At 43.3% G+C, this 16058-nt stretch overlaps 1 protein-coding gene across 2 annotated transcripts in view; it reads right to left on the bottom strand.

Annotated features, from left to right (window-relative positions):
• LOC308131621 (hyccin 2) overlaps nucleotides 1–14690 on the bottom strand; it is a 19189-nt gene extending 4499 nt beyond the window's left edge. For both annotated transcript variants that reach the window (XM_080498408.1, XM_080498409.1), the window contains exons 1-9: nucleotides 14571–14690; nucleotides 12309–12410; nucleotides 10643–10822; nucleotides 9041–9121; nucleotides 6900–7015; nucleotides 5157–5252; nucleotides 4137–4253; nucleotides 995–1082; nucleotides 704–860 (exon numbers count right to left, since the gene is read on the bottom strand). In XM_080498408.1, the coding sequence (XP_080354534.1) occupies nucleotides 704–860; nucleotides 995–1082; nucleotides 4137–4253; nucleotides 5157–5252; nucleotides 6900–7015; nucleotides 9041–9121; nucleotides 10643–10822; nucleotides 12309–12410; nucleotides 14571–14621 (988 nt within the window). In that variant the 5' untranslated portion in view covers nucleotides 14622–14690. The remainder of the gene's footprint in view (nucleotides 1–703; nucleotides 861–994; nucleotides 1083–4136; nucleotides 4254–5156; nucleotides 5253–6899; nucleotides 7016–9040; nucleotides 9122–10642; nucleotides 10823–12308; nucleotides 12411–14570) is intronic.
• Nucleotides 14691–16058: the final 1368 nt, after the last annotated feature.

Raw genomic sequence — 16058 nt, 5'->3', positions numbered from 1 at the left:
CAATCAGTGCGGGCCTCACCATGGGCACAGCAGGCCCGACATTCGTCGGTAAATTCACGTGGAGACATTTCAAAACCGCGCCATTAACCGTCCCATCTAACCAGGTTAAATGGAGTCAGAATCTACGGGCACCATTTTGTTTGCGAGTTCCCCGTCAACCACGAGGCTTCAGTTCTAACTGGCGATACGAAGCACGCCACTCACAGTAATAACAGACTAACGGACAAGACGAGGAGAAACAAGAGCCGTGAGTGGCAAAAGCACTGCAAACACAGGGACTCGGTGATGCACACCAACATACAGTTACTGGGAGGAAACACCATTTAGATGATGCTAATGGTGTAACTGGTACACACAGAAAACGGGTTTCCTCGTCACTGCTGAGAACAAACACCAGAGAAGTTATTTTCTCACCCAAGAGTTTCTTCTTGAGAGCTTATATAGATCGAAGAAGGAAAAAAAACAAGAAGTAAAAACTCGTAAGGTTGAATCTTAAATCATAGTTTTAAATGGTCCCTTCAGTGGATAACCTTCTTATCTAGCCTACCCTGAGGTGATGAATAAACCATGACGTTGATTTAAAAGAAAGAAAAAAAAAAAAGTATTGTGCTCTAATCTGTCACATTTATTAAAATCTCTCCTGTGCTGACCGCTGCCTCGCTGCACTCTACAGATTCCTCTCCTCGCAACTCTTTGTCCGTACCCTCTCTCTTCCAGCGGTGGCGTCGTATGGAAGCGGTGGTGATGGCCGAGATGGATATACGACTGATGGTGGGCGTCACCTCCACCTGGAGCACCTTGCGCCCCCGCGGCTCGTCGGGGGCGCTCTCTGGCAGCGAGTTCTTCATTGCGTTCCCCAGCTGAAGTTGACACACAGACAGATGCAGATGAATCAACTCATTCTAGTCACTAAGACCACAGATGAATTACAGATTTAAAGCGTCGTCACTGCGTGTGGCTTGCCCCCCCCCCCCCCAAATGCTGCAGGTCTTACCAGGAGAGGCTGGGAGTAAAGCTCCAGCTGGGCTCTGTACACGATGTCCTCCAGAGCATCTCGGCCCATCTCCCACTCTCCATTGTATCTGCATATCAAAACACAAAGCACGTGAGCCCCCACACTGGCACGTCACAGCCTCACGTAGTGCGCTTATCCGAGTAAACAGGGAGCGTCTGGCAAGACGCCTTGATGTCTGACTCACATCCCCCTGAACTATTATTAGTTATTTAGTGATGCCTACAGCGAGGAAGGGGAGATTAACTTTGCCATCCATCCCTGCGGGATTATAACATTCTCTCTCACACTACAGTATTCACCATTTAATATGCCATTTGCAAAAGCAAATTCTGTTTTGCTGTTACAACAAAAACATTTGAAAGATTCATTCACTTTTTCTTTTCTTTTTTTTTTTTATGTTTGAAGAATTCAGGTTGATGTATAAAGAGTATGAAGTCAGTTTTAATAAGTTTATTCGAATGTTAAATAATCTCGGTCTACTTTAAAGTGTCTGTCAAGAATTCAGGTCTGATCTGACTGGACTGGCATTCATTTAAAAGAGTCCCAATGTCTTTCAAAGAGGCCAAGCATGAAAACAAATCCAGGTGTCGGTTAAAAAGTTGAAGTCTAAGCCTCCTTTAAAGATTCTGGGTGCGTAAAGAGTAAAAAAGTGCCTTTCAAGAGTCCCTAATTTGTGTTCAGTGCATAGAAAAGGTTCAGATTTTTGTCTTATGAATACAATTTAAAGTGTGTGCAAGCGCACAAAAAAAAATATGTGAACATATGTGGTGTCTGAGATTGTTGACCACCTGCTGTGGTACGCTTTAAGCTTTCTATGTGTAGTTTCACTGTTCAACAACTGGATTACGTCCGTAAGCACGTTGTGCTTATATTCACACACATTCCTAACACCCGTAGAATAAGTGAGTATAATGGGAGCACATTAGAGAGGCAGTTCTCTCTTTCATGAGAAAAGAGTGAAAAAATAAATAAATCGATGATAAAACGCTGATAAAGAAACTTGCCGAGAAGTTAGAATTCAGACTGGACAGGTGAAGAGTGGAAAAACTGAAGCCATTGGTCGATTCACTTTTCAGAAGTCTAGAAACTGTTACATAACCGGTGAACAGAGACTTTTACTTTCAGAGATGATTGTATCATCAACCTTTAACGGAGCTCAAATCTCTTTCATGTACATAATGCACAGAGCCATTTTGGAACTGGGCTCATAACAAGAAAATGAAGCAAAATTATTATGGGAAATCAAAACTGCCTTTAGATTGAACCATGAAGCAGGAAATCAGTAGATGACAAAAGAGTACGTAGATTAACTTAAAAAAAAAAAAAAAGATCTTAAGAGCTGCAGCTCTGACTGAAGCATGTTTTCTTTTCGTGGAAAGATGACAGAGAGCATTTTAGAGGAATACAATGCCTAGTTTTTATATCTAATCAAGAGAACTGAAATAGATAAGCACCAGTAAATAAAACCACTATAGATTTTATAAATTGCAAAAACTGCACAGGCAGTGAAAAGAAGTGGCTGATACGACTCGTTGATCGCATCCTGCGGATATAACCAGCACACAGCTGGGGATAAACACTGGGGTCCTCTTTGGACTCCAGATCAAACGATCGGGATGAATAGGCAGGTGAAAACAGGCTCTCTGATGTGAGGCCTGGAAAAATGCTCCAGAATACATTTCAAACCTGCCTGACGGGGGAAAAAAATATTTGATCTGATCGCCGTGCACCTCTTTCCTCTCTCTCAGCTCATGTGGTATTACAGTGCAGGAGCATTAGTGGGCATATTAACCTAAATCCCAGAGTGTCCTCAGCGTGTGCCAAGGTCCTTCACCGCCTGTGTGGACTCATGTTTATCTGCCCTTCATGTGCGCATGCCAGGGCCAAGGGTAAATGTGGGAGTTTGAGTTGGCAGTGACCTATGTGACTGCTAAAAGGGCCATTATTCTTTTTCGGAGTCGGTGATTGCTCAGACCTCCTGATTTCTGCCGTCTGCCCTGCAGGGGGCGACGAAGCAGAACGCAAAGCCCATTTTATCCCATCACCTTTTCAGGTTGCTGATTCTGATCACTACTGTATCAGTGGATCTGTGGCTAAGGACCGGGCCGTCATCCGGGAGCTATAATCAGCTTTGCAATGACTGTCCCCACAGAGGATGAAATCACCTGCTCCCACAATACACTGCTGATGTAATCAGTCTGCGCAGCGGGAGCTTCTGCGCTTGGTGCTGGCATATGCCGCGAGAGTTTCTGCAGTGGATCACAGCAAAACCAGAATCAGAGCCGCTCTCATTAGTGATGTCCCACAGTGGCAAACGGAGGAACTAACAGACACTGTGTTGTGTAACTTACTAAAAAAACAAATGTGTGGATTATAAAATGTGTGCGCAGGTTATCTTCCTAATTATCTCCTTTGTTCCCCAAGATCCATTTATTTACTACACATCTGCGATAAGGAATTACAAGACTGAAAGCGACTTAAAGCAGCTATAATCGGCTAATAATCACCTGAATGCGCAGCTCCCATGAGCTTTGTGCTGCTTTAGAGGAAACTAACTCTCTTTAATTTGTCAAACTCACAAGTTCTTTCATAACAGTCAGAGTAGAGATACAAGTGCTTCATAGCCCTGGAATTTCTAGCTCTGTTAAACAACTATGTGGCTGTAACAACCAGCTGCAGACGACTTTCTCAGCACCGAACGACAGACAGACAAGAGACAAGCTGGGGAAAAAAATTTAAAACATTTACCTTGCAGAAACAAAAAAACCGGAAGATCAGACTAAGTAAATATTTATTTCATGCTGCTCCTTATCTGTAACTGCTGCTAATGGGAGTAACTGTTCACTAAATAAGTGTAACAGATGATGGGTCAATGCATGATTGACAGGATTATCCTAACGCAAAAAAAAAAAGAAGCTTTTGCTACTTTAAATCTTATATTCTTGGCAGGACTTTGCATTTGCCCTTCTATTAAATACGTATATGGAAGTGCAGGATCATTCATGATATTTGAAAGCATGTCAATATACCCAGGACTTCATAGAATGGAAACAAAAACAGTAATTTTTTTTTAATCTACAGCAATCAAATTAAAATGTATAAAATAGTTCAAGATACGTACATGGCATGATAAACAGCAGTCAGCATCTGCACCATGAACTCGGGGTCCAGCAGCACGCGGTTACATGGTTCCCTCCAAAGCTTCTGCTGTTGCCGGGGGAAACCGCAGACACACAACCTGCGGTGGGAGGAGGTGAAGGAGGTCAAGATCTCAGAAATTCTTTGAATGAAATGCTGACAAAAAGACAACAGGTCAGATGTGTGGAAAGGGCAGAAATATTAAGGAGAACATCCGCTACGACACTAAACAGAATCAACGTATCAACTGATAAAGAAGCAGAATTCTCTTCGCTCATGAAGGTCAGCCAAGGTGAGACGACAGGGTGTGAAGCTGAACTCAAACAGTGAGCATTATCTTTCTTTGCAGCCACTGTTTGCCATCAGACTGTGCTGAACCTGCTCCAGGCGCTGTCTGCCTGTGTGCTCTCACACAGTGTAATTCATATCCTGAAACGTCCGCATGCTGCGGTGAAACAATCACCAGCAGCAGCCCCACCTCCTAGCCTCTTATTGTGAATTCCACTTTGATCCCCCGTCTTTGTCTTGCAAACAATGAGCCGCCTTAGAATTACAAACAGGTACTCCATGGTCAAATTTTCAATGGGCGAAATCCCCTTGAAACAATTTTACTGATCAAATCCGCCCACGGAGTGAAAACTGAGGAATGACGCCGCGCTGCAGAAAGAGCAAAGAGGAGCAAAGATAGCTGGAGCAAATCCAGCAAAAGCAGGAGATCTGTGCAAAGAATAGGCTGGAGACAGTGGGAACTGTACCCTGCGTACACCTGGCGTTCCAGTATAATGTGTTCATTTTCTAAAATAAAATGTTGCCTCGTCTCAAATACGAGCCGTGCGAACGACGGTCGTCATCTATATTCAGAACAACGTGCTATTTTACAAAATCTCATTCCGCATTCCACTATACTTAGAAACTCAGAATGCCCCTTGAGACTCGACGTTGCGCTAACCCCGGGCTAAAGAATGGACGGCGTCGGTGAAGAGAAGAGACGTGATGTACACACCGTGAGCTCATCCTGCAGACTGACTGATAGGAAGAAAGCGGCATGTAGACCACAGCAGAGTTGTAGCACAGCATGAGGAAACACAACACCTCGAACCTGTAAACACAAACACACAAACAAAAGTCAGTAACAAGCACAAAACTGCAAATCTATTAGGAAAGTGAAGAAGGAAAAGTTAGGGGACCACACATTTTAGGTAACATCAATCCATTCGCGGCTTGTTCGTATTACTTTGCAAAGTATTGTAACCAATATGACAACTTCACTGAGGGCAATTATGCAGAGTTGCTCAAGCACTTCATCAAACCTATGAGCTGTTAAATAGTCTGCAGAGCAAACCGCTTGCCTAAGCAACATTGTTCATAGTCAGCCAGTGCACTGTCTGTAGATAAAGTAAAATACACTGCGGCAATCACCAGCTCCCTCGGGGATGCAAAAAGTGTGACACTTAAAATTCAAAACAACTGGAACTGACAGCTGACTGCATACTTTGACGATATGTTGTCAGGTTTTGGCTACAGCACTTGACGCTAATTTATTGAAAATATGTGCTGGCAGTGACATGCGAGGGTGTCACTTAAATTACACGCTTGACGTGGCACCATGCACAACACACTGGTGCGATGCGAGTGTGTGTGAGAGGGCGAGTCTGACCTTCTGTTAACTGTAACAGCTCTCTTTTTTTTTTTGAGAGAGAGGTCACAAAGTTTGAGAGAGATCTGATGTTGTTGAAAAGTCCTGGCTGATATAAAGGAAAGTCGTAATGAAATGAGAACGATCTGAATGGTTTTGAGTGCAAATACAAATGTCAAAATGAGAATGTGCTTGTCTTAACTTTGTGGGTCTGTTTTGGTGTGTATGTGTCTGTGTGTGTTGATGGAAAACAACCAGGAAAAGGACCTTGAGTGTAAAGGCTGTAATTGACTGTGTGCATGGGGGGGGGGGGGGGGATAAATGGCCCGGCTGTATTTCATCAGTGGTCGTGAGCCGACACCTCTCAGGAGCTTTGAGCTTTCCTCTCATAAACACTATCTCAGGCAAAGCCACACAAATGGATTTCCAGATAAGCTTGGAGGCCTGGCCCCGCTAAAATCCATTCAATATATTTATGATGCCCTATGTTTATGTTCTCAGTTGCGAGGGATCACACTGCTGCAGCCGACACACCAGATGACCAGTGGTATCAGTGCTGCCCTCGCATCATCAGCTCTGATAGATCAGATTTGTGTGTGTGTGTGTGTGTGTGTGTGTGTGTGTGTGTGTGTGTGTGTGTGTGTGTGTGTGTGTGTGTGTGTGTGTGTTTGTGTGTGCATGGCACTGCAAACACACAAGCATGTGTGCCGATTTTAGTGGAGCAGAGAAGCATTTTGGGATAGGATCTCTTTGCTGATTCATTACTATGCTGAGATTATCATTCATTCACAGCAGCAGAAAAAAAAAAAGGTAGAGCCAAAAAAGCTTTCAGGGCTGCCGAGTACAGCCAGAGGACAAAGAACAAATCCCATTTATTAGGTAAAGACGCAATGAGAACTAAAAGAAACAATTTTGTCATAATAATTCAATAGCAGGAATTGACAGCACCCATAAGGTCAAAGGTCGGTGATGTCACAAGGATTTACAAAAGGTCAACAATTTTCCGCCCCAAAATGAAAGAAATGCTCAACACAAATTCAATAAATTGATGCAATCATTTGCAGTAAATGACTTCTTGCATGGAAACAGTGTTTGAAGTCAGAGTGGTACCTGTTCTGGGCAGTAAAGGTCTCTCTTTGAGGATGGACGCCGCTGTACACCACACGGATCAGGTCATGTTGACACAGCGCTCCCTCTGTCAGAGCCATGGACCCCAGGCTAGAAGGCTAGGGAGAAAAAGACAGTTAATTACATGTTCGCTCACCATGACGACACATCGGTAGACTGGCAAGTGAGATTAGTGTGATGCTGGCAGGTGTGAATGAGCATGATTAACAAACGTGTGCTTTTATTGTCCTCACATGTGCAACTGGTATAATTGTATTTTAAAGTTTAGAAGAGTGAAATCATAACGCGGTGGCACCTGATGCCAAGTCCTCGTCTTTGGCCTTGTAAATGCTGAACACACTGGAAATATTGCTGAGCTACTTCTTTCTCTATCCATCTCCCACCCTCTCTGAGGAGAGTCTGAGCCCAGGCTTTTCTTTGTAAAGTCTGCATGTTCTTCCTGGGGATGCACGCATCAAAGATGATGGATGAGGATTAAAATAAATAGATGGATTAATGTCTATTGGTCTTATTGAAATATGTTTCGTCTTGGAGCAGAGTCCTTGTTCAGACTATTATCTGGTTACGATGTCAATTACTTAACAATATGCATCAAGCATTGGGTGGCTTAATATCTGAACTCCACAGCTTCTTTGAGAAAAAACAAAAAATCCAACCTACTGCTCTCAACTTGGAAAAAAAAACAAAAATCAAGTTTGAGCTTTCTACAAATTGCTGGAATCACAGCAACGGACCTCCTCCCCAGCCATGAATATGGCAACAAACAAGGCAATCTAAGATCTTCTGAACCTGAAATCACAGCCACACGAGAACATGTGCAGCCAAATTATTTCAATGACGTGCGGAGAAAAATCCTTGGTGTTTTCTCTGACGCCGAGCAGGAAGAGGAGCGAGGAGGAGCAGATGGATTAATTCAAAAGAGAGCGAGAGACTGGAGTGTATGTTAATGCTTGGAGGCCTGGGGATAAAGCCACGTGATGCGTCGAGCCATACTACAGTTGAAGAAGTTTGTTGTGAAACACGCGCTCGCACACTCGCCCCTCCTGCCTCCATGCTTTCCTCACTCTCCCGGCATGAAGTGTGGACCCTCTCAAGCTTGTAATTAGAGCGATAAATCGCCCTCAGCACAGGCCACACACTGTGGGTTCTTCAACACACAGATACACGAAGGAGTCATGCAGATACATCAAATCGCTCTATACTTTCGAGATCAAAAAAAAAAAAAAAAGATAAGCGGGGAGGGCAAAATCTGGCCTTGAGAGGATGGTCTGAGATCGGTGTGTCCTGTAAAATACTTTGGCGATGAATTCCATGCCAACAAAACAGTCAATGTTGTGTTTCAGCAGTCAGGTCAGGTGTTGGGCCAGCGTGAGCAAACGGAGCATTATAGAAACTAAGGTTAGACTAAATTTGGGGGAAAAAAACATGAGCACTGACAAGTTTTTAGAAAAATGCTTTAAGTAGAATATAACAAAGATTTGGAGACTTTGCTTTGGCAGAGTCTTAACACACAAAGTATAACACGGAAATCGCTCAGCTCTTGGGATGAGGTTGCTAACAATAAAACTCGAATTGTGCTGGTGAGACCAGGAGTCATCATCCAAATGGCCATTTACATCATTTTTCACACTGGAACTGATCCATTAAGCCGATTTTTTGAAAGAAGTCCGAGACTATGATGCATTGGCATTTAGCAAATTTTACTGCCGACACGGGTGGAGTCTCCAGAGAAGCGCTGCACTCTTCCCTTTCCCACCCTCAAACGGTCCACATAACTTGCTGACAAATATCCTCTTCACAGATCAGCAGAAGCTCCCCGGTCTCTGCGTCAGCGCTGGTTTCATTTTGACACAAAGCGGCTGTTTTTCTTTTGAAAACGGTTGCAACACATTAGAACATCATATAACGTCCATGCTATAAAGGCTTATCTTATCTTAATAACGTTGTGCTGTTTGTTAGATCAAACCCTGACAAGGGTGCCTCCGACACTTTATCACAGAAAAACGAGAACATGCTCAAGTCAATGTGTGTCACGATACGAAGAAAACAGACATTGCGATCCAAAGAAGTCGCGTGGTTAACGACACAGAACAGCATCAACAAACAGGAACAATGGGTCCTACCTCGTGGTATATTGATGGTTTCGACAGAGAAGGGATTGTGAAGGAGAGGAGCTTGCTGTTGCCATCTTTGTCAACAATCTCCTGCAAGAACCAAAGACAAACTGTGTCATGCGGGAATGCAGTGGTGCATTTTACCAACATCCTGCGACTCATTTCTTATACATTTTTGGTTTAGTTCTCACAGTTCCTCTCTTTCCAGAGGACTGGGTGTGATGAAGAAGTCCTACACAAGCCTCTGGCGCTCACGTTGATGATCTGCTGTATGACCAATCTTCTGTTTCATCATATTGACTGTGCCAGATTAAACACCACTGGCAGCAGACTCCACACTCAATTCCAATTTCAACACTGTGGCACAAAGATTAATGCAAACTAGAGAACGATATAATTTCTTCATTTCATAAAGTACCGCCTGATCATCTCCAGCAGTCACAAATAAAACGATAAAGCCCATTCATGGTGATATATGGCTGTTTTGTTCGCTTTTTTTTTTTTTTTACCTGATTGAAAACATTATGTGCAACTGATGAGGAATCAAGTGATGGGTCACAGTTATCAAAACGCATCTCGTATCACATACGAGCAAGAAAAACATAGTTAATCACATTAACCATGTTTCATAATAATGGTAATTTTCTCTGGGTGTGGAACATTTTTGTTTCATCTCTGCAATTGTTTTCTCTACATGAGCTAAATAAAGTACCTGTGTCCCTCCGATCGGAGATCCATATTAATCCAGGTTTTGGAATATGGGACAAAAACAGGTTTTATCTGTTTTGTGTTCTTTTTTTTTATTCTTCTCCTTGAGCTTATCATTAGGTCAGACCTTCTTCTGCTCTTCACTGGATAACAGTACATCTCTGAGTATCTGATGGTTCTGTTGAGAGCATAGCTGCTTATCAGGCTTTAGTCGTCAATAGCAAGAGGTCTGGGAACACATCCAGTGTGCATGTGCACATGTGTGTGTGAGACGGGGGGGTGTAGACACGGAGGAATAAATTATGCATGGATAAACTCTTAACTGTGCTGGCTGACATGGAGCTGTTTCTATTGATATCTCAAGCTCTTAGCCTATTTTCCCAGGGGTTTGTCCTGGTGATGCAATCTACAGTATCTCAGGTCTAACCATTAACTGGGGTATTCCCAAAAGGTCGGCTGTGAAGTCAACAGGCGGACAACCTCACTCCAGATTATGAGGTCTGAAAGATCCTGTAATTTACATTACAGTTTTATTCGTCACAATAACATGAAAAGGAAATGTGTTCATACATAATTTTATGGTTATAAAACATGTAATCCCAGCTGCTTGAAACAGAAATACTGTCTTAGATCTAAAAGGGGAATAAATGCACAGTTACAAAACAATGTGAAGGGGAATGTTATGAAAATAATTGCTAAAGTCAGTGTATCTCCAGTGTTTGACTGACACCAACTTTCACTCACAATTCACATAATATAAGAACAAGACTGCCAAAAAGCTAGAGTCGGATCTTCAGGGCGTTTGGGAAGACTGATTTGCAAAGTACTGTCTTCTTGTGGCAACAGTAACTTTTAGAGAACATGTTGTCCACAGTGAAATCACAGGGTCAGCTATACACCCACCAGATTGTAGATGCCCAGGAGGAGGGCCTCAATGCAGCCATTGCTCTGGCGATCTCTGCTGGCAGTGATGCGGAGATATACCCACACCAGCTCAGGCAGGAACTGCAGGGTGAAGCGTCTGAGGCGGTCTTCGGAGCTCCGGTACAGCTCGAACAGTTGGTGGCACACAGGCTCCAGCAGCTAGATGATAGACAGAAATGCAGTATCGTGTCAAGACACCGAAATGGTTCATTACAGCAGTTGCTTCATTCTTCGAATGAATCTGAACATCATCTGAAAGGCACTTTATGTAATACACAAATCAAATAATTGTCATTCTATAAGCTACACAGTTATCGTTAGATTTGTCACGTGTGTGTTGCAGATGAGAAGTCTCTTCTCTTTCCCGTTGGCTTATTCAAACAAATAAATACATTCAATGTGAATATATGTCGACGATGATTGAAAAACAAAACCACAGATTTGGTTCGTCATCTCGAATGACAGCGTGATATATGACGAGGCCGCCACATCATTCATCTCGACTGTGACATAACTGGATGGACAGATGGAGGGAAAGTTTCATTGCCAGTCGATAGTGGGAGGTGCCTGGGAGCAGAAGGGATAATTCACTGAATTGCAAGTCAGGACAGATGTAGGTTCAAGGGGAGTCAGCCGAGCCAACGTGTTGAGGGGTCAGTGACGTGGGCACCCACACAACTCCAGCGTGTAGGTGTTCCTGCGTTTGTGTGTCCGTGCAGTGCCAGGGCAAACTGGGAACTCATTAATGAACTTGGCAAGGCATCTGTCCACCACGTCATTGGCAAATAATCACACACAAACGCACACAGCGATGGCTCTCTCACCTCCTCTATCACACACACACACACACATATATATACACACATACACAACACCCATCCTGTATCAGTTGTCTCATCATTAAATAGGATTGTGCAATTAGACTGACAGCACTAATGGAATTTAGATCCCTGATTGCTTGACACCTATATTCGACCGTGAAATAGATGGGGAGTGCAGGTGTGTGAAGTGGAGGCACCAATTGTATCATTAGAGTTAAATTAATGTCCTGTTTCATCGAGTGCCGTGAGCCTCTGCTTGAGAATTGTGACATTAAAAACACTGTTCCCATACTGGTACGAGACACATCTGTGTATTGAAAGAAATGCTGTCTTTGTATTGTGGTCTCACTGAGCGTGCACCTTTTCCAGTGCGGGTAACAGATGTTGTCGTTGGTCAAAGCTCTGTGTGCGTGCGTGCAAAAAAAACCCCACCGCTAAATACCATCTCATGGGTCGCGTGGCTGAAACGATCACTGTTCCTGTCGATACTTGAGGGCGACAACAGAGCATGGTTTTGTGCTTTTGTGTGTGTGTGTGCATCCTGTAGACAGCTGTGTGTCAGGTTTTCTGCACACAGCCAAGGGAGACAAATCATGTGACTCACTAGCAGGACATTTCCTTGAGTGTGCATTCCCTCAATCTGACTGACCACTAACAAAAAAATTAAACGAGGAAATGATTAGTGTTTCAGTTTGGACAAGGACGTGTTTGGATGGATGTTTTCTGGGTGAGAACACGGTTAAAGGCTTCGTCAAGTTGTTACGAGCCCAGGAAATACGAGGAACAAACATGCTGTGTGTGAGAGTGTCTGAGCGTGTGTCAACCTCGTTGCTGGGGTCCTGGATGACTCTGTAGAGCGCCGGCACCAGGGACTTCTTCAGATAAAGGCTGCCAGCGTAGCTGGGGATGTGAGTTTCTGGTAAGGACTGGAGCAAGGACAAACAAAGGATTGATGGGAGGTGGCACCCAATTTTTCACACTTCACAGGAGCCATTGAATCTTTCCTCAAGGGGCTCAGTGAGCTCTGACGATTAGTCACCACAGATAGATCCTGATATCAAGATGGGGCAGAACAGATCACAACCTATTGGTTCAGAGCTCATTATGTTTGTGTCACCTGCTTAATCATTTTTTTTTTTTTTTTTTCACATCAGTGAGAATAAACTCAACCTGGTGGTCCAAAAGATTGAAATGCTTCAATTTAAATGTGACTAGAAATTATAGAGTTGAAATGAAAAAGAAAATTTGTAAGGAAGGCTTCATTTTTAATTAAAAACAAAACTCTTGCCCTCAGCTCATTAACTGTTGTAACTGTGAACACAGACTTCTGCACCCTCTGTCGCCGAGGCGCTCGCGAACAGCTGCTTTCAAACATGCTCCGTTCACACAGCTGCCTTATCAGCAAGTTTCCACTGCGAGGCTACATGCACATACTGTATGGTGATTTATTACTTTAAGAATGAATGGCAGCAGTGACGTTGTATTTACCACTATGACGGTAGAACAACCAGCTTGTGGTTCACACATGCAGTCTGCCAGACCATTGGGAGTGAGGGTGATCCCTGTAGACAGTTAATACCACCTCTTTCTGAAATTTAGCCACAATCTCTCCATTTATTTAGACCAATGCTTTTTCTAATTGCGATGAACAAAAATGACGGACGGCGCGGCGACAAATCAATGTGTCTGTTCGATTGAAAGCACCCATGTCGAGATGATTTTCGTAAATAAAATAACAGTTTTAAGGGAAAGAACACAGCAGAGTAATGATGTCTGACAGGCTCAGAACATCCTGCAGTGAAATCCTTCACATGGTCAGGACTGTGTGCGGTTTGCAGATGACAGAAGGCGTGGATCGCCTCTCAGCATGGTAAGATGGTCATTTCGAGGACAGAACACAATGTGCCTGATCGCTACCGTGACTCAGACCAACCCATCTTTCCTCACTATTCATCGCATTAGCTCCCGTACGTCTTTGGAAACGTTGTGCTTTTATTGCGCACCCCACCAATTTGCGTGTTTGACAAGCATGGTCAATTCGCCCGTCAGCGCAGAAATCTAAACAGCAAGGTGACCGTTTATGGTTGTCTTCTTTTTAACTGGTGGACTTTGTACACTGCCTCACAGAAAGCAATTACATTCCACCTCCTGCGTCACGTCGCACACACATGAAAGACGGTCAGACGTCAATTCACACAATCGTCTTTTACTTCTTGTGAGCTTTCCAGTCCACACGCGATTCAAATCAGGGAACATTTTTCTGCTAAAACATTTTTTTTTTTTTTTTGCAGTTTACAAATAATGTCAGCATTTATCTCGGTTTCCGTGAGAAAACGAGGCTGAAAAGATGCAAAAGGAAAAACTGGCCTTGTATGTAAAAATGTAATTGAGCTGAAGCAAAGTGGATAGCACCCTCGTCTTGTAGCGGCGCAGTTCTGATGAGTTGGGCTCAGGAGCGTTTTTCTTCCTAAGCCGTACACGAGTTTTCTCCAGGCAACGGCGATTCAAAATTGTGCATTAGAAGTTCAACGGCAACTCGAAATTACCCGTAGGGGTGAATTTAAGTGCGTTTCTTTTGGTTAGCTTTAGCAGCTATTACAAGTATTAAAACTTTCTCTGGTTCTGCAGATGTAATTCCTCTAACGTGAGTGACGGTCTCTGGATGTAAAGCCTGTTAGCAGTTTGACTAAAGCATGACGGACAGTCTGAAGACAATGAGAGTGAAACATGTCCCAGATTAAATCAATGTGTGCCAGCTAATCAGATAGAAGAACACAAAACGCTCCGGTGCGCGCAACAAAGAGCTCACGCTGATAAAAGCAGAATTTATTCTGACAAAGTACGGCTCAATCCAGTTTGTAATCGCTTCAACCTGGCAACGATTCTTGCTTGCATACGCTGAATTTAATTACAATTAACAAAAGGACAGAAGTGTTCGAGACACGCACTTGTACACTTGGTGCTCTCCTTTATCACAATTGCTGCACCCATTACGTGTGGTTCCTCTGGAAAAATAAAATGCCTCAAGGGCTACATTTTATCACCATGACTCATGACAGAAAGACTGAAAAAAAGAGAGCCCTTACCTTGAATTCTGAGAGCCATTCTTCCACAACACCGCGCTCTGAACCCAGCATCTTCCTGAGCGACCCCCCCCCCCCCCCAATGGCTGCGTGGTGGACAATAAAAGACAGAAGACAGGGAAATGCCATCAGTTCGTCCATACAACACATTTCTGAACAACAATGTGTCCCCTGCATTTCAGCTCCAGCCCCCAATGCCCCACTTTGGATAAAGCGTTATGAAATAATGACTGGATAGATAATCATGCTGGATATGTTTTATGTGATTTGAAAACCACTGTTTCACTTCTGTTTCATTGCAGCACCTTTTATAGTTTGTTTTGATGATTATTTGTGTAGAGAGCAATGTTTTTTTATCTGATTATTTTAGTAATAATAATAATAATAAAGAAGTAACAGTATCAGGAAGTAACTTGGTGTGACTACACTACAGCAGCCAATGAGCAGAAGAACACATTACTCTCGTAAAGGTCCACACTTCAATAAAGGCAATTATATTACAAGTGATGATTTGACATCTTGTTCAATTATAAACTGAAGATAAAAACCATTAGAATTTCTGGAAGACAGTAATTAGAAAAAAAAAAAAAAAACTTGACACAATCAGTGATTGTAATTGTTCTGGAGTAGCAGTAAGTGGAAGGCGACAAGACAACACCAGGACGACGTCTAACTGTTTATGCTTTGATCACAGTCCATCGGAGTGCTTTTCCACTGTCCACGCATTGTTTAAGAGATATGGGCATTGATAAACAGTGAGACAACGGTGCCACATCTGTACTCTGTGCTCCGTCTCATCTTGATCAGACTCCAAACAAGGCGAAAGTTTCCTTGGTGTTGTGACTTTGAAAGGAACGCAAAAAGAAACAGGTGAAGTCAGATGTGGGACATGTCACGCACACACAATGTCACAGAGCAAAGCAGTCGGAAAGAATTCTGGCTGGAAGAAATGTTACCAGGCAGCAAGTGATGACGACGACACAAATCAAACCAATTCAATTCAAGCACGTGCCATTTTTTTTTTGTATAAGGTACAAATCTGTCTTTCCTCCAAAGCAAAAAGGGAAGTTCTCCACACATATTCTGATCTCAGGCTGGAGACGCTGGTCTACTTCTCTCGATCCAGCGGCTAAAATTAACTCCAGCAAACTGCCCAAAAATAACAAGCCATTTCTCCTACAGACCATGGAAAATGTATCCTCATTATTTATCCCATATAAAGGTCTGCTGTGAGTGGGGGAGAGCAAGATGTTGAACAGTCACACGCTCCATCGGCAGTTTGAATGCAGACATGCTGCAAAGGACGCCAGCGTGCCAAGCTCCTAAAATGACAGAAATAATCTACACTTACGTAATCCCAGACATAGCTTACAATCGAAGACATCCTGATTCAGCAAATGTTGCCACCGTCTTACGATGAGTTTACCGGTACTGACCTTGAGAGTAGCTGCACAACAACCAGCCAGTCATTGAGTGAAATCTGTATTGCCT

The sequence above is a fragment of the Blennius ocellaris genome, assembly GCF_963422515.1.
Source record: "Blennius ocellaris genome assembly, chromosome: 6".
In the NCBI taxonomy this organism is placed as follows: Eukaryota; Metazoa; Chordata; class Actinopteri; order Blenniiformes; family Blenniidae; genus Blennius; species Blennius ocellaris.
Note: the sequence above shows the minus strand (reverse complement) of the source record. Positions and strands in the feature narration are given on the sequence as shown.